Genomic DNA, 23355 nt, shown 5'->3' with positions numbered 1-23355 from the left:
CTTCTTCATCCAGAAACCGCCAGCACTTTGCAGCCAGTCTGCAAAGTTATACCCTCCCCTGTGCAGTTTCCTAAGTGGATCTCAGCTGTGCTGTCTTAACTCTCAGCCCCTCGGGAACCCAAGAGAGAGCAGATGGGGTTAGGGCAGAGGGCTGACGCTTCTGACAGTAAACGGCCCCTGTTGTTGAGGGGAAGCTGTGAGCGTCAGGAAGCACCTTCTCCCTAGAGAACCAACCACTGAAGAAAGTTGAAAACGAGCCTTTTGAGAAATGCTATTAAAAGTAGTAAAATTTATAATTGTGCAGATGATGTGCTGCTGTGCGGTTATTCGAATGCTAATGAGTTTGACATTAGGGAACTCTGAGGGTTTACAGCTACTCCCTCATGTGATTTAGCACTTTATTGGCAATCTTTGAGAAAAATAAGGGGGAAATGTATTGCTAATAAATATATAACCTGATGGAGTGTAGAGGGGGAGGGGTAAAGGCTGCTAAATTTAAGGGTATAGAAAGAGCTTCTCTCAGCGATCTTTTGTTTTAGGATAATGTATTACAAACAAAAGGACAGAGGCAGGTGCAAACTGGCACTTGTATAAAATTAGATTAGTAAATTAAAATCTTATCAGGGTACACAACCTATTTTCTCTAGTAGCATGTCTATTATAAGATTAACATCCTTTTAGTTTATTGGCTCCTGTCCCCCCTTTTGGTGATAGTGTTATTTTCTCTCTTTCCTGTAACTACTTGGTAAACTTTTCTTTGTTTGACAGGTGTTTTGACATTTGGAAGAAAAAGTGTAGCTCAAAATCATGCCAGATCTTGTATGTTTGTGTATACATTATACTGTAAACCCAGCTGAAACATTAAAAGAAACACTTTGAATTTCAACCATAGATATTAAGAATAATAATTTATCTTTTGTGACATTTAAGTTCATATAGTAATAAATTTGTCAGTCTTTCGTGTGCCATAGGATTCTATTTATAGCAGTTATGGAAATGGTAAGGGCTACTAATTTCTACAAATTTCTTGGGTGCAGCATTTGAGTTTCAAACCCCTCCATCCTCAAGAGTATTTTTTTTTAAGGGATTGTGAAGGGGTAACCTGGCATGTGGGCAGTTCTTTATTCTGTGGATCCGAACATTTCTCCTTATCATTTCTCCTTCCTGACCTTCCGTGAGGACAAAGTCTTCTGCAGTTTCATTTATAGTTTTCTGCCCTGGCAAAAAAATTAATTCAATATTACGTCCCAAAATAATTGTATTTTTAGAACACCAGATTTTTCTAAACTGTTGCACCAGGCCATGGGTATTTTTGGTTTTGAAACAGGATAAAATGACCAAAGTTTATAACCTCCCTGTGATATTTTTATGAGGCCTGCATGGGCATATTGGCAGTTTTATCCTAACAAAGGCATCTATGAAAAGTTCTAACAGGAGTTGTTTCCAAAATTTTGCTTTGTTAAGTAGGTACCCTTTTCAGCTTTTGCACTATCAAGAAAACAAGATCTCAACAGTGTGAGTATTCTCATTTTAAGCACTTCTTTTGACAGATACAATTAGAGACTGACTTCTTTTTCTACTCCCTTTACGGAGGAGCATCAGATTTGAACAAATCTAAAACCAATGTTTCACTGATACAGACAAATTTGGGAGATGTCCAAAGGATGTCCAAATGAAAGTGGATTCTTTCACATTAGGGCATATCTGAATCTCAGCAATCCTGAATATATGTTAACAATCTGAATATGGAGATCCAGATAAATACGGTTGCCTGTCTATATGTATCAGGCATCTCTTCAGTTCTTTATCCTAAATCTGTCTTTCAGGGGCTCCAAATACTTTGGTATGTCTGTTGATCAGTACAGGTTATGGCATTGGGTACTTCTTTGAAAAACATTGGGTGGTCTTCTACCTTTGCATGATCCATATTTACCATCTAACTCTGCCTTACTGTACTCTCTGAATTTGGTGCCAATTGAGCAGCAAACAAAAGAGGTATATTTTTCTTTATTCATCAAAATCCCATGAGCCCTGTATCTGTACTTCTCTTTGAAGGTTACTTCTTTCATTTTCATAAAGGTATTCCTCCCCCAACAAAAAATCCTCCATCTCTACCATGCAATAGGGTAAGGGGAAGTAAAACACCTCCACATACAGTACATGGAATTGTAGACTCCTCTTCTATCGAAAACTTTCAGGTTGCTTAGCAAAGGCAACCTCTATGATGTAGGTCATTTTTATTACTGCTTATTAAAAATGGGATACACATGTGCTTTTTTAAAAAAAGAAACGTGACATTATAAAGGCTGTTCTGGCGCGAAATGTCATGCAATGATCTCTTTGAAACTTGATACCTTCCAAGGAGTCAATATCCCTGCATTCAGATCAGCTAAAACAATGATTGGCAGTTTTCTTCTTTAAAAACGATCATTGTAAAAAAGCAGACATTGCACAAACATGTACACTGATGCACATATAAACATGCCTCCCTTTGAATGCTATTTGTCAGACAGATTTCCTCTTTGAAGGCTACTTTTCTTATACAATTTGTCTAATTCTGAAAAAAGAGAGAGGCATAGCTGTTTGTTGATTTTCAGCAAAATCAACAGAGATACAAAGATTTATATTTCTGAATCAGGGTTCAAATTTGGACTTTAACTGAAGTGGACTAGACTTGAATTGATCCAAGACAAATCAAAGTCCTAATATTATGGTTGGGGCACCACTCTTGTGTCTGTGAGGATGAAAAGCTGGAGGCAGTGGGGGAAATATGCAGCAGGCTACCTCTAGTTTTAGTTATATTGAGACCAGAGCTATTGACATCAAGCAGGAAGTGAGTCGTTATTAAGCCAAGTGAATTAATACTTCAGTAGTCTCTTTGAGTTACAAAAGGTTTGGATTTCTGAATTCAGATTTGCAGCTGGATCAAATCAAGCAGCCTCTGGGCTGCGAAGTGGGATCCAAATTGCATCTTGTGGATCAGTGTATATCTTCCTTTCTATGGCCTAAATTAAATTGCTATTTCCAACTAGAGAAGACCTTTGGACTCAGGTGCTGAGTGATGAATCAATACCTTTGTAAACCTCATTTATTTCAGTGGGTCTATTCTAGCTGGGACTGCCACCTGGATTCAGGCCCACATAATTACAACACCACAAACTGTGCATTGACTAAAATCCCATTATACAGTTATTCAAAGAGTGTACATTTTATATGCACATGACTTTAAGTCAAGAAATCTCTGCAAGCACTTGTTGCACTCTGTGTTATGCAACTCAGTGAGCAACAAATAATGGCTATGAAGATTTCTTAATTTACAGCAATTCATATCCCAAAGTTACACGGTGCAACCACACAACAGGATTTCAGCCATTATAATGAACTGTAACACTAGCTTATTGTTTCAGGTAGATATGTGAATGTAAATATTTTTATATGGGTCCTTGGGTGTAATCCTCCATTCCATGTGCCAAGCTGAGTTTTCTCAACATATGTGCTTCCGTAATAACAGCTGCCTTACAGCCATGATCTAAAATGTATATTAACAGTGGGGAAAGTGACCAGATGTCCTCCAGATGTTTTTGATGATAGCTCCCACAAGCCCAGCCAGCATGTTCAGTGGTCAGGGATGGAGGAGTAAGAGCCTAAAATATATATATATATAAAAAATCACCATATTAGAAGCATGAACTGTTTGGTGTAAAGAAAATCTATTCTCCATATTTTAGATTTAACATAATCTATTGTAGGTGCTCAAATTACCCAGGATCATAGGAAACTTTTGAAGATCATCTTATTTAGGTACACTTATAACTCAAACCCAATGGAAAGTTAATATCCTGCTAACTGGAAAGAAGAACAGAAATTAAGCCCCGTTTCATCCTACTTCATTTGCAGTTTTGCTCATTCACTTTGCATTCTTTCTTACAGAGAATGAATTTGGGGATTATCTGTTAAATCAGACAAGACATTTTGGTCCAAGAGACGGATTTGGTCATTTGGAATTTGCACATAATTTTGCTCCGAAGCAAGCAAAGGTGGGATAATACGTTGAGTGTTTAGTTTTGAATGGAAAGTACATGATTTCATTTGTCACACTGCTCTTCCATTTGAAAATCTCATTACAACCTCCAAACTTTGGCTTCATTTAAGGTATAACAGTATTTGATAGGTCCACACAGCGCTGTAAACAAGAGGCAGATGTTTCCGAGACTGTGTTATCTCAAAATGGGCAAACAGCAAGGGTATCTGCAGACATACATGTATTCCTCATATATTTTAACATATTTGGATCTGATTAAATATTGGAGATAACCTCTTGTAAAATAAATACATTGCTTAGGTTTGAGGTATGATTCTGTTATAAAGACTGATGGATGTCACAAAAATATATATGCCTTTATATTTTTGCATTGTATTAAATATCACATTTCTTTTTTTAAAGGGGGGGTGTCTTCCATGTCCCATTCAGAAAACACATTTCTATGTAAAAGAAATCTGAAATATATTTTCCCCCAAAAATATTAAATTCTGCTTGAGCTAGTATTGACCTATCTTTTCTGTGGTATAATATTTTTACATATTTGTTCAGAAAATATAAAGCTGGCACCTGCCCCTCATTTCATAAAGCTGCGACTTTACCCTCTGATGCCTTGGTAAAGCAGACTAATAGAAATCCTTGGCACACATTAGTTACCTAAGGGAATAATAGAACTATTTGCTGTAATCGTTTGGCAAAAGGACATAAACATATGGCTTTGGTTTATATTCAGCGCTGCCAGTTGTGCAAAGTTGCATGGATGAGGTATACAACAGCAGTGACAACTCCGAAATCAGAAGTGAGAATCAAAATAAATCATCCTCATTACAGAACCATCCAAGCTTGTCTCTGGTCTAACGTTTATTCCGCTGTTATGCATTTTCAAATATTAGATCCCTCTTTTGAAAAATACTCCTTCAGAAATATACATAGCATTTGGACATCAGTAATCATGGTGTCCTACAATGGATTACACGGTATGTAGTCTCAAATTGAATCTGGTTTTTTTGATTTAGATTTAGTGTTTGGACTTATTTATTTTAGTTTGGAAGAATAGCAACACACTGAGGCGGTCAGATCCACATCAGTCTCTTTTCATTTTGAGAAAAGAACAGCAATAACATCGAAAGGGAAAATGCTGTGCCTGGAAGAAGTCATTAAAAATTGGGAAGTGACAGACGTAAAATCACGGAAAAAGTCTTTAAATACTGTTCTCACATTCTATACCTGATAGAGATGTGTCTGTTTTTAAGTTGCCAATAGCTGAATAATCCACATGAATTCATAAGAATGGGAAAGTATGTTATTACATTTTTGGCAAGTTGTTAAGATATGTCATGAGTTTTTTTGAACAGACACTATGTTCTTAAATGACTTCATTTGCAATTTTTTTAAAAGGATGTTCAATATTTCTCTCTCTCTCTCCAAGAGCAGGGGAAGGAGCCGCCTATGTCATAGCTCAGTGGTAGACATTATATCTGGAGAATATGAAGAATAGAGTTGTGGACCCAGAAACAAACAAGCAAGCAAGCAAACAAACAAACAAACACACACACACCAGTTCTTGGGGAGAAATACTGTGTGTTTCTCTATCTCTGTCTGTCTGTCTATATGCATCCGCCACTATTAAGCATTATCAACATTTTACATGCACAGGTATGAAATTAGGTCTAACTAGCTAGTTTAATATCTAACTAGCTAGTTTAATATCAGTTAGCATACAGTATTAGTATAAATATGTTTTCATACAAGATGTGGGGGCAGTGATGTAAAAAGAGCCTGAAATTTAATATTCCTTTTGATTTAAGTAAAATTTGGTTGATTGGCATTAGTCTTCCTTTCTTTTAAATCTAAATTTAATAAAGTGCAACCAGACTGACATCATAGTTGCAAATAAGATATATACAGGTGGACAATTTGCAAATGGTAGGGAATCTTTGCAATGCTGGAGTGATATCATCTAAAATGTGGTGTCATGTTTTCATCTTGCACTGGATGCACAGAAAGTATCTAGAACTTTGGTCCTGCTTAACTTTGGGAATGCTTTTTTTCTCGGTTGTTATTCCCCATCAATATGATTTCCTTCTTTTGAACTCCAGAGTAGTACCAGATCAGTTATGCATTGTTTTTTGACCATGGTATAAATTGGGGACTTTGGACGTCTGCATCAAAAAACAAAAACAAAAGCCAAGCAATGCAAGGTCTCAAACATGAGGTCAGACTTGAATTCATTTAATTCAGCATTTTGCATTCATTGTGAAGTTTATGTTATATGCATATGAATAATTTACAGAGCTTCCAAACAGGTTTTATCTGAGAATGCTGGTCTATTTACTTGTATCAATAAATTACCATTTGGAGGCACTCATTTGAGATTTTGCATCACCTCTTAATGTATTTTCCCCACTGCCTCTTCAGCTTGCTCTTGCATTGGGGAAAGAGCCACCACCTTCATCACCACAAATAATCCATTGGTATCTTCTTATGTCTGCTCGAACACACGGCATTTTAATGGAGGAAGGTCAAACATTTGACATATGGCCAAATTAAATAATATATTTTAAATATATACTCGTATTTACATATCTTTGGGGCTTGATTTTAAAATACTAGTTGTGGGGTGCCCCCAGTCCAGGACATGAGAAAAAATAATAATTCCTTCTCATACCGTTTCTTCCCCTATATTGATATTGTTTGGCTAGAAAGAAAACCGCAAGAAATGCAAGTAGCAACTTCCTATCCAGGATAAATTGTAGCTGAGATGGTGATTTTCATCAAAAAATGATACAAGAAAGAATGAAATCATCTCCTTGCATACCACAACTCTAACACATCTGGGGGGGTATAGATCAGAAGGTCCTTGCTATTCCATTTAAATGCTTTTGTAAAAAAAAAGGAACATAAATGTGATCACACAGGTATTTATTGTACCCATATTAAAGGACTTTATAGAAGGTTTAATGAAATACACAGGGAAGGCACCCTGCAGGCTAACTCATTGCTTTTCACAAGATCAAGCCAAAAGTGGAAAGGATGGGGCTAGTAGAGCCCCATCTTCATGTAGTCATCTTTTTTCTACAACACCTGAATAGATCTTATATTTTGTAGCTGTAAGCCAAAGAACATTATGAGTTACTGACTTTTGGTTCATACAGCCAATAGGTTCTTGGTGATGTTCCTGAGAATTCAACTGGGCCCATATGAATTCACACCACGCTTGGATCTGCACAGACATTACACATGTCAAGCTATTGATATAAAGTGGTATCTGTTAGGTATGTGACCTCAGCAACTATTGTGATCAGTATTAGAACTTAAAGCTAGCAAGATGGCCAAAATCACAGCAATTTCTACTGGCAACAATTCTGTGGAAACCATGATCTGAGGAATAGTGTCCAAAGATAGTGAACAATAAAGAACTGAGAAGTCACATGATGTTCATGCACATGTGAACCAATCCTGAGAGGGGGGAAAATCCAAAGAGCAAATTAAAACTCTTTGTTCATGAAAGAGCAGGTCAGTTTAGAAAATATAATTAGAGACTGTATATTAAATTGGAATGTTGTTCTTTTTACAGCTCATGGATTATTTTATCTTCACAATATCACTCAAAGTTCAGATTGGGGTCATGGCACAGGGCAGAAGAGTCTAACTTTTTCTCTATACCACAGTCACAGTTCCCCGCCTCTGTCCCCAGTGTCTCACTATTAGGTGTGTAGGGAAATGTGCAGTCTTAAGAGTGTAAGCCTGCAAGTATCTCCTCCCTTATAATAGCCCTTGCAGGCAGAATTGAGATTTAGGGTCAAAATGTGTGTGGAAAGTTTTAAAGTGACCTATACCACTGTATGACCCAATCAAAATTTGTTTATTGATTTTAAAATAACAATAATTTTAGAACTGCAGAGCTGGAAGGGGCCCTTTGGATCACTGAGTCCAGCCCCTATCAAGGAGGCACGTGCCGAATCAAAATCCCAACCTCTGGCTCTGTAGTCACAATCCTAAACCACTGATCTATCCAGCAGCTAAATATTTTCTTCCTATTTGCATACATAAACACTGTACACATGCAGAAAATTTTGTACATTTTTTGGGGTGGGTGGGTTGGTTTTCTTTTTTTGTTATTGTTTGCTTGTTTGTTGTTTTATGGGGGAGAGCTGTACTGTACACTTTTTCTACTGGAAGTCCTCAATCTATTTGATCTCACTATATTTTATTCCAAAATGTTACAGAGGCTTTTCCCACAAACTGAAGGCAAAGCATAACATTTCCATTTTATGGAAATGTCATAAAACATTCAATGTCAGTGGCAGATATAAAAGTTCTTTGAAGGCCAATTAAAATGAAATTATTAGTCAAATGAATGCTAAGGTCCTGTTGTGTGATCACAGAGGAAGTCTTGATTAAATTGTAGTGCATTTTCTGACTGTACTGTAACTGTACCTCAGATAGCAGCTGTACCTCAGATAGTTAGAAATTGAAATACATGTTCAATATAAAATAAAAATAAAGTAAAAGTGACATTGTTGTTTTCTCTCTTTTTAACCTAACAACAATAAAATCATGTCCTGCTAAAAGTGAATTCATTGTATTTAAAATTCCTTCTTTTCATGATTTGTGAATTTTCTATAATAAATTAAAATTATGCTACTACATGGGCTTCAGTTCATGAAACTGAAGGCTACAATAGATGTATTAGTTGTAAGGTGTCATGAAACTCTTGCAACAGGTTTGACACTTTTTATCCTGGAATCTGTAAACATTTAGATACTGGGGCTTACCTACTATAGTAACAAAAAGTGCTTGTAGTATTTCCTTTTATTTAAAAAAATCACCATTCAGAATTTTGCACAGGATCTTTTAACTAGGTAGCACATATTTATTTATTTATTTATTTATTTATTTATTTATTTATTTATTTATTCATTCATTCATTCATTCATTCATTCATTCATTCATTCATTCATTCATTCATTCATTCATTCATTCATTCATTCATTCTACCTTTCTCCTTAAAAAAGGACCAAAGGCAGCTTACAACATTGAATGACAATATTTAAGGCTGAAGACAATGAATATACAATGCTGGTTTACATCATTAAAGGACAGTATTTAAAGCTAAGAACAATAAGTACACAAGTATTTAAAAAGGAACAAACAAATGCCACCCTTAGAAATGAAAACACAAGTAGTACTAAAAACCCAGTCAAAGCAGTAATGCATAAGAATTCTTCTAAAAAATCACACAAAGGTAGCTAGTTACTGAGGAAAGGCTTTCCTGAAGAAAAAGGTCCTTGCCTGCTTTCAGAAGGATAGCAAAGTTGGGACCAGTCTTGCCTCCTGTGGGAGAGAGTTCCAAAGTCTCGGAGTAGGAACAGAGAAGGCCCTCTCCTGTGTCCCCATCAGATGTACTCGTGAAGGTGGTGGGGCCGAGAAAAAAAATGCTTCTCTTGATTATCTCAACACCCAATATGGTACAGTACATCTTGGTTTGTCTCCATCCTCTTTTCCTATTATTGACTATTTCTGGGGATTCTAAGAGAACAAAAATCCTATCAGCAGACATATGGAAGGAGTGAAGGAATTAGCTGGACCATTTTCATGTGAACCAGTACACTCTTACAGTTGACAGGATGTGCCAACTTGAAATCCATATTCTGAATGTTGCCATAGCTGAGTACACTGAATCTCAAAGGACTGCCTAAGATTTCAAAGAATTTCTCAATGAGGATGTACTTATGCAGGACTACATAGACCAAGAAAGCAACACACACACACACACACACACACACACACACACACACACCACAAGAGGACTTAACAACATATACTTATAGAGCTCCTTCACACATGCAAGATGGATCCTGATTGGTCCATTCCTTATGCAGTGGTGCCTCGCAAGATGAGCACTTTGTTTAACGAAGAAATCGCATAACGAAGAAGTTTCCTATGGGTTTTTTTCACTTTGCGATGATTGGTTACCTGCTTCGCTAACCATTTTTCGCAAAACAAAGATTTTCGCACAGCTGATCAGCGGTTTCAGAATGGCTGCCAGGTTAAAAAAAATGGCCACCCGCTGTTTTCTGGGACGGATTCCTCACTGCACAGGCAGCGAAAATGGCCACGCTATGGAGGATCTTGGCTGGACAGTGAGTTTCAAGCCAATAGGAACGCATTAATCGGGTTTTAATGTGTTTCTATGGGTTTTTAAAAATCACTTTACGATGTTTTCATTCTACAGCAATTTGGCTGGAACGATTTAACATCGTAATGCGTGGCACCACTGTACTTACATGAAGATTATCTATGCATTATGTATATGCTAAGCTCAGTATGTATATAGGGCCTTATCTCATACTCAGTGAATTCAGGAGCATAACTGTCATATACAAGAGCATCAGGAGCCATACTAGTGGGCAGGACCCTGCTCCTCATCAATACGGCAACCAGTTGCCTTAAATCCTCTTATTGAGTTATACTGGCATAGTACAAACGGCAAAATATTTGGAGGCAAATTGCTCCAAGTTAAGAAATCAATTGTATGTATGTATGCATGCAAGTAATAATATCTATAGTGATTTCTTAACTTGGAGTAGTTTGCCTTCAGATGTTATGCCATTTGCATAGTATGCAAGAAGATTTGGGGCATTGTCTGTGAGATGGCTAGGCTAGACCGCCAGTGAGAACATGCCTTCTGGGAATGAGCAGGGAAACAGTGCCCATCTCCAAGTTTGGGTCTCAAGCCTTGAGCATGTGCCAAACCCTAAGGATAGAAGAAACCTGAAAACTGAGTGTGTTGCTCTGTTGGCTCTCCCAGAGTTCCCAAGGAGCACACAGGTATTTCTGTTTCTCTTGGCAGTCACTCATGCTATTTAGGAAGCCAGACTGACTGGAGCTCCCGAACAATGCCACCGAGTTCATATTGAACAGTAAATTTGGACCAAATGATAAATTCTTTATGTGTTTTGTAAAGTGGTGCCTTGATTTACGAACTTAATCCGTATTGGAATGGTGGCCATAAGTCAGAATGTTCATAGGTCAAAGCACCATTTCCCATAGGAATGCATTGAAAAACCAATTAATCCGTTCCGGCTGTTTTTTGTCCTTATGTCAAGGCACGGTTCGTACGTCAAAGCATTAATTCCTATGGAGTTAATCTGTACTCTACCACTAGGGGGAGAATTTTTTAAGATGAACTTAGGTCAAAAAAAGGGCAGGAAAGTTTTGGGTTTTTTTCATTCGTAAGTCAAAGCTCTGTTCATAACCCAAAGCAATATTTAGCGTCCGGAACTGTTTGTAAGTCCAATTGTTTGTAGGTCAGGGCGTTCATAAGTCAAGGCACCACTGTATTTGGAAAGACATCCTATAATAATGTATTTGTGAAGGCTTTCACGGCCGGGATCTAATGGTTGTTGTGGGTTTTTCAGGCTCTTTGGCCGTGTTCTGAAGGTTGTTCTTCCTAACATTTCGCCAGTCTCTGTGGCCAGCATCTTCAGAGGACAGAATCTGAAGATGCCAGCCACAGAGACTGGTGAAACATTAGGAAGAACAACCTTCAGAACATGGCCAAAGAGCCCAAAAACCCACAACAAACATCCTATAATAATTTAAACACATTATTTATTGCCAGTAATTTTAATATTGTGTCAAGTTCACCAAGGAAATCATAGCAAGTTGGCACCACTACAAATGCCATCTGTAGATATGTAGAACTAATGAGTATCATGGGTGGAAACGATGGTATATTTATCCGTTGGGCTGCTGTGCTAAAATGCAGGAGAGTTACATTTCATTTCCAGACTCTACATAAGGATACTCCAGGTTTCCTTAAAAGAACAATATATGTAATTTTAAAGTGGTAAATGGTAAAAGAAATATTTTTATTTGATATAATAAAGCAAGGTGAACATGGCACCCAGATCCTAATAAACGCTATCTGGAAGTTTAACTTACCTCATAGAGACTTTCTTTTCTAGTAAGTTATTTAGGTAATTTTATGTAACTGTGTTAGTTTGGTCAAGGATCCTTATCTTACAAAAGACAAGTTCCAGTGACAGCTGCAAAATGCCGACTTTCATGAATGAAAATCAACAGCACTGTGTGGAATGCACCCAGTTTCCTGAGGGGGGAAAAATACCCTTTTTAGTGGTGTGTGAGTGGACTGTTTTATATGCAACAGACATTCTCAGCCCATGATGATGGGTTTACAATGCTACGTTCATCATACTAAACAGGCCTAGCCAGTTTAATCTTAATCTGTTTAAACATCTGTCATAAATTCAAATGATTTTGCTAAAGAAAGAAAATCAATAGGGGAAAAAACACCTATATTGATTTGGCCAGTAGTTTTTTTCACTCATGTTGCTTTCAAATATTCATGACAAAGATTTTTTTAAAGGAAGAAAATTGTGGCAGTTTTTTAAAAGTCCCTTTTTGTTTCATAATTAAAACAGAAGTGTAATGATTGGTTTAGTATTTATCGTGAAATGATGACAAAAGGGTACCAGTGGCTTTTAAAAATAGTTTTCGCTTACCGAAGTGGTTGTTAATTTTGTCAGCAGAGTTGCAGGTGAAATAATGCACACTGGATAAATAGTCTGTATTGGTTTAACTGAACATAATATATAGTGTGTTCTGGAGTTGTTTGTCTCAATAGACTATAGTAATCAAAAGTAATGAACCTATTATGTGCAGGACCTTGGAGAGCATAGAATGGCAGTAAAAGTGTGGCACATAAAAGGTTTATTAAAGGAAATTAAAGTCCATCATTGCCACACCTGCTCCCCTATTATAAGTCCATGGCAGGTCAGTGCCTTCAATCACTACTCAGCATCAGAGAACACAGCCACATTTCCCATTACCATTTCAGTCACATTGCAACCAACCCTGTCGAAGATCTGAATGGCAGCAAACAACCACGATCAAGTTTTCACTTGTTCCTGATCAGACACCATCCATTTAATTGTTTGTGTGATGCACCATTTTCTACAAATTAAGATGATGAAAACATCAGATTCTGTTTTCCACCACTCTATACCAGATAGATAGATAGATAGATAGATAGATAGATAGATAGATAGATAGATAGATAGATAGATAGATAGACAGACAGACAGACAGACAGACAGACAGACAGACAGACAGACAGACAGAGATAGATAGATAGATAGATAGATAGATAGATAGATAGATAGATAGATAGATAGATAGATAGATAGATAGATAGATAGATAGATAGATAGATAGATAGATAGATAGATAGATAGATAGATAGATAGATAGATAGATAGATAGATAGATAGATAGATTCTGATTACACAAGACAAACCAAGATGAAACAAGAGTTATTCAAGTATTTGCATAACATTTTCAAAAATCTGTTCAACCGTTTGACTGCTTGTTTATACTTACAAAGAGTTATTTAGGTCATATGTCATGTACCATATGTTCAATGTCTCATGTAGCCCTTTGTAATAATTAGCTGGGAAAAACAGAGAGGCTCACAAATGTTTCATCCTTCCGTTTGTTAACTCAGCCTCCTTTCTCTTCTTCACAATCTGGCAAAGGACAGTGTTCTGTTACTTTGTTTGGACTTTTGAAATAGTTTACCATATGTAGGTATAACTTTCAGGATCTGAATAAGGAAAATATATGCACTTTTAAAAACTCTTGAGTAAACAAGGGTTTTTTTGGAATAAGTCCAGTGCACAAAATCTGTCCATATTTCCAGTTTCAGAGAGTGATAAACAAATTCATAAGCATCATCTGCATTTCAGAGATTCACTGCTGTTTTAACTAAGCAGAAAGGATGCAGAGAAGCTGTTGTGTACATGCATAAGTAATCATGAGAGCACACTGCACATGTAGTTGCAATAGCTAATCAATATAGAGACATTTGGTCTAGACCAATGGTTCTTAACCTTTGTTACTCAAGTGTTTTTGAACTGCAACTCCCAGAAACCCCAGCCAGCACAGCTGATGGCGAAGGCTTCTGGGAGTTGCAGTCCAAAAACATCTGAGTAACAAAGGTTAGGAACCACTGGTCTAGACAAAATGTGCAATTGATTATCAAGTGATTTCCACAATCATTTTTAGGTGGCCAGAGGTTATCTTAGCAACTCAAATTGAAGGCCTTGTCCAGACATTGCATTCACCATGACACTTGACATGTCACATATCGCTACAATATCCAGTATGGTGAACTACTGGCCACTGATGCAATGATGTAGAGAAGAAACACTGGAAATGCTACTTCATTCTGAGGAAAGAGTTAATGTAGCTATGTAGCGTTCACCCATAACACAGTCTAATTTTAACATGGTGTTGTTCAATTCATTTCCTTGGGCTTGTGCATCAAAAGGAATGTTTTCTATGGGGTTTCCTAGATGTACGTTCTTGGCCATCTGCTTTTCTGACTGCACAGTTTCTCTATAATTTTCAGTTCCACCTACATGCAAATGTCATGAGGCTCTGTCTTTTTATTCCATAGCTTTCCTTCTAACTGCTGCCTGTCTTGTATCTGCAGCTCCTTATGCAACATTTCCACTTGGATATCCAGTTTATCGCCATCTAAGTATGTCTAAGAACACATATTCCCCTTTTCTCTCAAACTTTCCTCTCTTTGTTAACTCTCTCTGTCCACTAAACCCAATGATGAACCGTATAGCTTTCATATTATCTAACTCCTATTGGCCTGTTGTCTGGACAATATGATGAAACTATAGCCTTTCCTCTGCCTATTGGCAGAAATTCTGATTTCCATTCCAGTCACCCCCTATATTGAGATTTCGACAATCTTTTCTGATCTTCTTCTGTGATGGACTTGCCTTTTCACTTCCATTCACAACTTCCTCATGGTCTCCTCTGGTACAACTACTGTGTGTTCATCCTTTTCTCAAACCAAGTTTATGTAGTCACATTGAAGACTGTTTTGTTTCATGAAACAGGAGGGAGAAAAATGACCAGATAGCTAAATAAATAAGATTTTATTTATATCCTTTCTTTTCTCTGTCCTCCACCCATCCGTTAGATTTGAATTGTTGAGATGACTTCAGACTTTAAACTCCACTGGCTAGGGATCTGTAAAAAATTATGTTACTTTGTAAAAGATTTCCATCTAGAATGGATGGCAGTAAATAATTAATTAGAACAGCAATAAATAAAAAGTTCTTAGCCATGTCTCTTCATCTGAAACAATTTTATATGTTGACCCTATGTGTCAACCCATGACAAAAGAAAAAAAAGAAAGATGAAGGAAGAAAAAAGAGAATTCTACATGGTACCATATGGAATTTTATGGTAAGGATGAGGTGATATTTACTGTTGGAGTACAGACCGAAAATACAGATTGTGGGGTGGGGGAGAGAACTTGTGGCTTGTTTATTTGTTTTCAGAACTCTAGACATTAGTTTTCTGTCTGGAACCATCAAGGAAAACTCAGAAGTCCCAAGTATGATAGCCGTGTAAAAAAATGTGTTGGCATGTTGTTGTTGTTCTCTTCCATATTTTAACCTTTCCACTTCATAATTATGAGAACAGATGGTATGGTTCTTGAGATCAAGTTATTCATTTGTGAGTAACAAAATGTGTTGGAAGCAAAATAAAATTAGGCTTAGTTAAATTTGCAGGACTGTTTTAATGTTTGTTGTGGGTTTTTCGGGCTCTTTGGCCGTGTTCAGAAGGTTGTTCTTCCTAGCGTTTTGCCAGTCTCTGTAGCCGGCATCTTCAGAGGACAGCACTCTGTGCTCTCAAGAGCACAGAGTGCTGTCCTCCGAAGAAGCCGGCCACAGAAACTGGCGAAACATTAGGAAGAACAACCTTCAGAATACGGCCAAAGAGCCCGAAAAACCCACAACAACCATTAGATCCCGGCCATGAAAGCCTTCGCGAATATATGTTTTAATGTTCTTTTTAATATGCAAATTTATGTAATGTGTGCTGTACACATCAAATAAATTGTTGTTAACTTTAACTTTGTAAACTAAACTATACTTTTGAAAGCCAAGCAAGGCATCATAGTTGTTGAAGAATCCTTTGTAAATTAGAAATTAAAGTCACATACCATACCGTAACAGAGCACAGTGACTATATATGGAGCAAAGGCCTAAAAATAATGGGTTGGATCCATACATCTATTTAAAAAGTAAGCACTGCTAGTTGCACAGGTGATGGAGGATGTGGTCTTGATTTTTAAAAAATTAATTTAGGGCTTTGCAAAGCATGGCCTACAGGCTGCATGCATGACTGGAGGTTTTAGAACTCTACAAGCTCCATTCCCCATCCCCTTAGTGTGAAAAATATATGGCCAAAAAAGTTTACTTTCTGTTTCAAGGAAGTCTCCAGGAGCAACAGATTTGTACTCAATCTTCCACACTTCTTTCTGGTAAATCACCCTCCCCCAAAAAACTCAAAAACAGAAATTGGTGTCCAGCCCTTCCTACTGCCTTTGCCCCCTTACCCTGGAATAAAGACGCAAGACCAGAAAACATGGATTAAACATGTTCCACACTTTATTGAATATAATCATTGTTGCCAGTCCTTTGGCAAAGGGGAGTCCTACCATCGTGTGGATTCAGGTTTCAAAATGTAGGTCTAAATGGACCCTTCTAACCAACAAATGTGCGAGTCCCTGGCCCAAGTTCTCCCAGCCATGAAGTCAGTGAAAAACTCTGCTGGCCCACATTTGACCACCCCGGACCTTGAGCCAGTCTCTCCTTGTTGACTGTTGGTCCGGGTGTGTCCCCAGCGCATCTCCCCTGCCCCAAGGACTGTAATCACACGATCCTCAGTGCTGGGAGTTCAGATGAGCTATAATTACATGCTACTGCTATGGGGCTCACCAAAATACCTGTTTAATCCACACTAACCGCCAGTGTGACTGAATTTCCATCTCAAAAAATGCCAGGGCACCTTTTCCAGTGTGGGATAGGCAAAGAATCCCCGCCACCAAGAGCCAATCAGGAGATGGGTCAAAAATTCCTATCTGGCCTCGAAGGCAACCAGATAAAGTCACACAAGAATATAGGGTGGGTGGGTGGGATACCAGAAAGAAATAGGAAGAGAAGAGGGAGGGAACAGTCCTTAAATAACCAATCTTTCCCCCTTATTCTAAAACTGCTCGCGCAAGATTTGAAAGAGATCTCGTGTCCTCCAGGGAAGACAGCAAAGGTAAGCCATGCTGCCAAAGCCCTGGCTCAGCAGTGGCTTATTCATTTGCTGAACATATTTTTTGACTTACTGTATTGTTCTCTTTTGATATAGTTTTATTAGAAATATTTTAAAATCAGATTTGGTAAAATGTCCTGCTTACATAAGATGGGAGAGTGGACTAAAAAAGACAACGACAAGAAGAATGGATTCTAAAGATTGTCGAAAGAGCACATGCTACTTGTTATACAGAGTTAATCTAATTTAGCAAAATAGAATTAATAAGAGAATAGCATCTCTTCCTGAAGGTGTTGCAGTAATTGATGTTTTAATGCCTCTTAATATAGAAATGATGATAGAGTGATTAAGATTACTGAATAGGACATCTAAGAGGACTTTCAGATGGAGTTTTCCTACCAACTTGTTCTCCTTGTTTTGGTTTAGAAAGAGCATAGGAGTTACTAGGATTGCCATTCAAACTCCTGTCCATTGTTACACTGTTTGAGTGAAAAGTACATTCGTTGGAGCCAGTTGCTAGCAGGAGAAGAAGGTTAGAGAAAGGGAGGTGTGATGGCAGCCATGCTTTGCTCAAAAGTGAAGCCACATTTCGAAACTGAGGAGAAGCAGCATCAGTGGTATGTAGTGTCCATGACCCCCCCACAGAAGATCTCCCACCATCAAACAGCCAAATATCCAGCATATCTCAATACAGTGGTGCCTCGCATTACGACATTAATTCCTTCCAGCAAAATCACTGCAGAACGAAAACGTTGTGAAGTGAAAATAAAAAAGCCATTGAAACACATTAAAACCTGGTTAATGTGTTCCAATCGGCTAAGAACTCACCGTCCAGCGAAGATCCTCCATAGGGGCGGCCATTTTCGGGCGCCTGTGCAGCGAAAAATGGGTCCTAAACACAGCGGGGAGCCATTTTGAGCACCCAGCTGACATTTTGAAAACCCGACGATCAACTGTTTTGATCGTCGGGAAGCAGAAATTGGTTCCCAAAACAGGGAACCTATCATCGCGCAGTGAAATTCCCCCATTCAAAACTTCGTTTTGTGATCGCTTTTGCGATCGCAAAAACCTCATCGTAATGTGGATTTGTCGTTAAACAGAGCGCCCGTCTTGCGAGGTACCACTGTACCTTGTTTCACCCTCATTGACAGCTCAGTAGGAGGTGAGCATGTATCTCAGGATGACTTCTGGCAAATTCCATCTCAGTGTGTGTAGGGTGAGATGCTCAGCCTCCTTCTCTCCCACTTCCCTCTGCCTTTTTTTTTAAATTAGGGGCATAGGCTCTCCTGCCTTCCCAGGAAGTACTGTAGCACTGAATTCTTCCTCTCATTGCTCAAGTACAAAGCACCTCAAAAATAAACTAAAGGATTTTGGAGGGTCAAAAAGGCCTGGGAATTCCCTAGAACAAAAATGGTACATAGTTATATAGCAGGAACATCATCTGATGCCCAGGGATTTTTGTTAAGATCCCCACTTAACAAGAAACTTAAAGGGGTATATAAATGTTCCATCTGGAAGAGCCCTAATCCCTGGTCTTTGAGCAGCAATATGAGGCGTGTGTCTTGCCAGCATCATAGAAGATTAATGCATATCAACATCAATTTAAGTGTGGCATAGCAGCACAGCTTTGCTGGGCTGAACATAATCACAGAAAAATATCCTCTTCTGCTGCTGCCCTCAACTTTTCCATTATTGTCTTTCCCAGAATATCTCTCCTTCTCGTTATGTGCCCAAAGTAGGATAGCCTCAGTTTAGTCATTTTTGCATCCAGAGAAAGTTCATACTTGATTTGCTCTAGGACCCACTTTTCTTCTTTCTGACAGTCCAAGTTATTTGCAAAGCTCTCCTCTAGCACCAGGTTTTAGATGAATACATTTTCTTCCTACCAGCTTTATTTCCTGTCCAGATTACACATTCGTAGATAGTTATTGGGAATACAAGAGTGCAGTGCTCTTGACCGTCTCCAGTGACATACACTTTACACCTGTTCTCTAATTACTTCATCACTGCCTTTCTGAGACTCAGTCTACTTATGTAAAAATATTATTACAAAATTTGTTTTTTAAAGTGTCATTCAGTTCTAAATATTATTTTCACCATGGAAAGTGGTGAGCAGAGTTGTTGCATTTGGAATATACTGGACCTTTTCCAAGAAAAAAAATATGGCACAGGAAATAAACAACAGACACATGTTCTTAACTGAAAATCCTCCAGAACATCTTGATTGGGTTTATTTTTGTTTTAATTTCCTTTTCTGTTGTGGGGTAATGTCTGATGTCTCATGTTATGTGACCCTCATACCGAAGCAAAATATGCAATTTACTTGAAAAACTTCTGCTTTACTAGTTTCACTTTGTTATCTCAGTCCTTTTATATTTCCAAAGACATTAATTAGATCTCTAAACTGAAACCTGCAGTTATTTTTTATTTTATTTATTTATTTTATTTATATCCCACCTATCTAGTCCCTCAGGACCACTCTAGGCAGCTTACAACAGACATGTAACAATATAACTAAAACCATTTTAAATAAAGGGAAAACATTAAACAAGATGGGGCAAACACTAGGAGAGGAGAAAAGGGAAAACCAGGAATTAGCTGAGGGGAAGTTACATTAGTTTATCTCCCCTCTCAGTTCAGATCCAAGACCAGAATCTTTATTTTTACAGCTCTTGCTAAGATTCAACATAAAAATAGTAATAATACAATTTAGGCAACTGTTGTTGTTTAGTTGTTAAGTCGTGTCCAACTCTTCGTGACCCCATGGACCAAAGCAGGCCAGGCCCTCCTGTCTTCCACTGCCTCCCAGAATTGGTCAAATTCATGTTGGTAGCTTCGGTGACACTGTCCAACCATCTCGTCCTCTGTCGTCCCCTTCTCCTCTTGCCTTCACTCTTTTCCAACATCAGGGTCTTTTCCAGGGAGATTTCTCTTCTTATGAGATGGCACCTGTATACACCCTAAATTCCATCCTTGTTCAGTTCCAAACTTTGTTTCATAGAAATAATCTAAGACTTTGGCTTAATAGTAGAGTTCTTCACTTCCCAAGCAAAGTTTTGACTGTAGTGAACAGCAGTATTCTGACATTCAAAGTTGTCCAGGTATTCCTTAATATAACTGTCAGTGTTTTTGGTGGAACTTTGTGAATATTTTTACTGAGGGAAGTGGAATAAAATCCACACATCTATACGTATTGCATTTCACTTCTAGTCCCATACCCATATATTAACTCACAAATATAAAATATGATTACATACTATTAACTGTGGTTTGTCCTTTTTGTTTGCTTAAAATATATATATATATATACAGTATTTTTAAAGTAGCACTAAAGACATTCCTCATTTACAGTCCATGCTTGACCACCTTCATGCCAAAGCCATACCAGATTCCCTACTTTGTTAGAACTTTATGTACAAATAGAAGCTCTAACCCGCAGAATCAATGTTACCGCACATTTAGTAATGATGTTCCCAGTATGATCATGCTGATATATCCCGATGTATCACTTCAGTGAGTCAAATCTACAATTATCCAGTAGATTTAATAAGCAATACATACGGAGTGGACGAAAAAAAAGATTTTGTTATGTAGCGCATAATAAATATATGGAATTTGTTGCCATGATTTTTGTGCTTATGTTCATGGGTTTTGTGGATTTAAAAGAACAGACAAATCAATGCAGAAATAGCTCTACCAATTTCTAGTGTTTATGAAAGGTGAACAGAACCTCCATGATCAGAGGCAATTTTCTACTGGGTATCAAGATGATTGGGCTCTTGCCTTTGTGCTCATATTTAGGATGCATGGAAGTGTTGGATGGTTCATCTTGGGAGGAAAATTCTGAGCTAAATGGACCTTTAATCTGGTTTAGTAAGATTTTTCTTATATCCTTACTCGAGCCTGGGAAACTGAGTTTCAGATTGCAAGTCCCAGAATCCCCAACCAGCATGGCCAGCAGCTATCCTGACTGGAGAATTTTAAAAGTTAAAAGTAGTCCAGAAAAGGAATGCTTCTAAGCTCTGATTATAATGGCCCAACTTCGGCAGTTATCTAATCTTGCTGGGATAAGACTGTAATTTTGTATTACTTGTCGGCATTGGCATTTGTCTGGAAAGAATCATAGTTTATTTTTGTTCTGCATGTCTTTTGATCTATGTGTAGAAGTTATTCTCAGATGACCTTTTTTTTCCATGAATGACAAAATCTATAAATCTTACTGGCCCCTAGAAGTCTTGTAAGGTACAAAAATGATCCTCCTCACCACCATCTTCAATTGTAAATAATCAAAATCTTTCTGTTCTGTTACAGATGGATGCAGATGGAGAAGATAAAAAGTTACGCACACGTTCAGGAGGCACTAAGGGTGAGTTGGAAAACCCCTTGTATGACCCTGTGCCCATCACAGCATGAAATGTACTGATTTCTGCACATGGTCCCAAATGTGTACTCAATGAGTCTACACCTTCCTTAGGGCTCATTTTAATCAAGAACAAAAACTGCAGACATTAGAAGGTGAAATGTTATTAGATGCATGAGGAAATGAAAGCGGGGAAAGTTTTATAAATTGAGCACACAGATAATTTTAAAATGCAGCTGATGCTGTTTGAGGTTTTGACAGTAAACAGATTTGACCATGATTTTGTAATATGGAGCTATGTCCAAAATGACAGCAATCTCCTTTAGATTGCATGCTCTCTTTCCCTTTTGGTTTGTTTATACTTTGTATTTAATAGATTCGACTCTAGGCACATTGGAAAGGCCCTTTAAATACAAGCCTGCATCTGTCTGAAAACACTGCAACATTCCTAACAGTTTAAAATGTATATTTTTTTCAATGTAAGATAAAAAGTTAAACTTTCTGTTTCAGTCTCCTTGGGTAAAGAACAGATGGTAATGTAATGGTGAGATTAAAAGGCCCCTTAATGATCCAAACATCTGGAAAACATGATTGACTCAGAATACAACCCCTTAAGGAAAATAAGTTTTTAATATAATTCTTGTGACCCTTGATTATGAGTGGGAGATGGACGTATGAAAAATATTTTTAAAAAGTGATAATATTTTACTTTCCTCTGAAGCAGATTTTAGTTGCAAAGTTTGCGACAGAATCTAAGTGACTAGAGATAATGCTAACAAGACTATTTTGCCAGGACCAGTTCATGTGATCATGGGCGCCATGAGGGTGTTTTCATGCATACTGCTCTTCAGTGCCTCTGAAACTATTTATTTATGACAAGTAGGAATGTTGCTAGTGTGACATAGACTGCAGAATGTACATCTGGAACAGTGAAGGCAAACACTGGTTTAAGCCTTATTTCGGAGAAGTGTCCTAAGTGTTTATCCTTGTTGAACAGTAGAGCATAGCTGATAGCTCCACATTGAACTAGGAAATCGGCTAATGGAGCTTGTGGTTGCAAAAAGGTTGCACCCTCCCAATTTTGGGTGTGAACCATCTCCTTGCTTGACCCACAACCTGTCCTTGTTAAGAGAACTACATGATCTCCTTTGTTCTCAGAAGCATCCTCATTACCAGTGCAGATGTACAGAAGGCCAGCAGGGCTGGAACCGTTGATTCTTGTAGATCAAGTGGTGAGGTTCAGGGATTTGAAGGGGACATTTGTGCCTCCAGCCCCCTCTGTGGGTTACACAGAGCCCTTGAATGGTCAGTTTGAAATTTAAAACACACACACACACACAAATACACACTTTCTCTCACACACACATACAGACTTCCCAGTTTGTTTGTTTTTCAATGTTATGGTTGGGTGGAGGCCGAGAATGACACTTGTTCAGCAGGCTGAGGCAAAGAGGCAGTCCTGAAACCAGCAAAATCAGGGAGTTGGACCCGGGACAGATTGAATTTGTCTTCAGTGTGGAAGGGATTGTCACTCTTGAATTGGCCTTATCAGCCACACTAGACGCTGTTCCAAGTCTTCTATTCAGAGCACGTTACCATAGTCTCTCGAGACTGAAGGATGCCTACGCGGAGGTAGGAGGCCTTCAGGGACTTCCTCAAGGCCTAAGAATTGAAAATTGCTGCTCATGGAACCCTCCAGGTTTTCTCAAACATAATGTTCTTTCCTTTTTAAAAATAAAAGAAAAAGAAAAAGAAAAGGAGGGACTCCTGGAGATCTTTGAGCCACAAATATGGT

At 38.0% G+C, this 23355-nt stretch overlaps 1 protein-coding gene across 5 annotated transcripts in view; it reads left to right on the top strand.

Annotated features, from left to right (window-relative positions):
- Positions 1 to 23355, top strand: part of ST18 (ST18 C2H2C-type zinc finger transcription factor) — a 254977-nt gene that overhangs the window by 132705 nt on the left and 98917 nt on the right. For 3 of the 5 annotated variants that reach the window (XR_013545387.1, XM_078393742.1, XM_078393744.1), the window contains 2 exons: positions 3931 to 4037; positions 21512 to 21566. Coding sequence is in view for 4 of the 5 variants with exons in the window: in XM_078393742.1 (XP_078249868.1) it covers positions 3931 to 4037; positions 21512 to 21566 (162 nt within the window). In the remaining variant the exon portion in view is untranslated. The remainder of the gene's footprint in view (positions 1 to 3930; positions 4038 to 21511; positions 21567 to 23355) is intronic. The other 2 variants (XM_078393743.1, XM_020795960.3) reach the window with 1 other exon arrangement.

Source organism: Pogona vitticeps, chromosome 4 (genome assembly GCF_051106095.1).
Source record: "Pogona vitticeps strain Pit_001003342236 chromosome 4, PviZW2.1, whole genome shotgun sequence".
Taxonomy (NCBI): Eukaryota; Metazoa; Chordata; class Lepidosauria; order Squamata; family Agamidae; genus Pogona; species Pogona vitticeps.
This window is presented reverse-complemented; position numbering and strand designations above follow the sequence as displayed.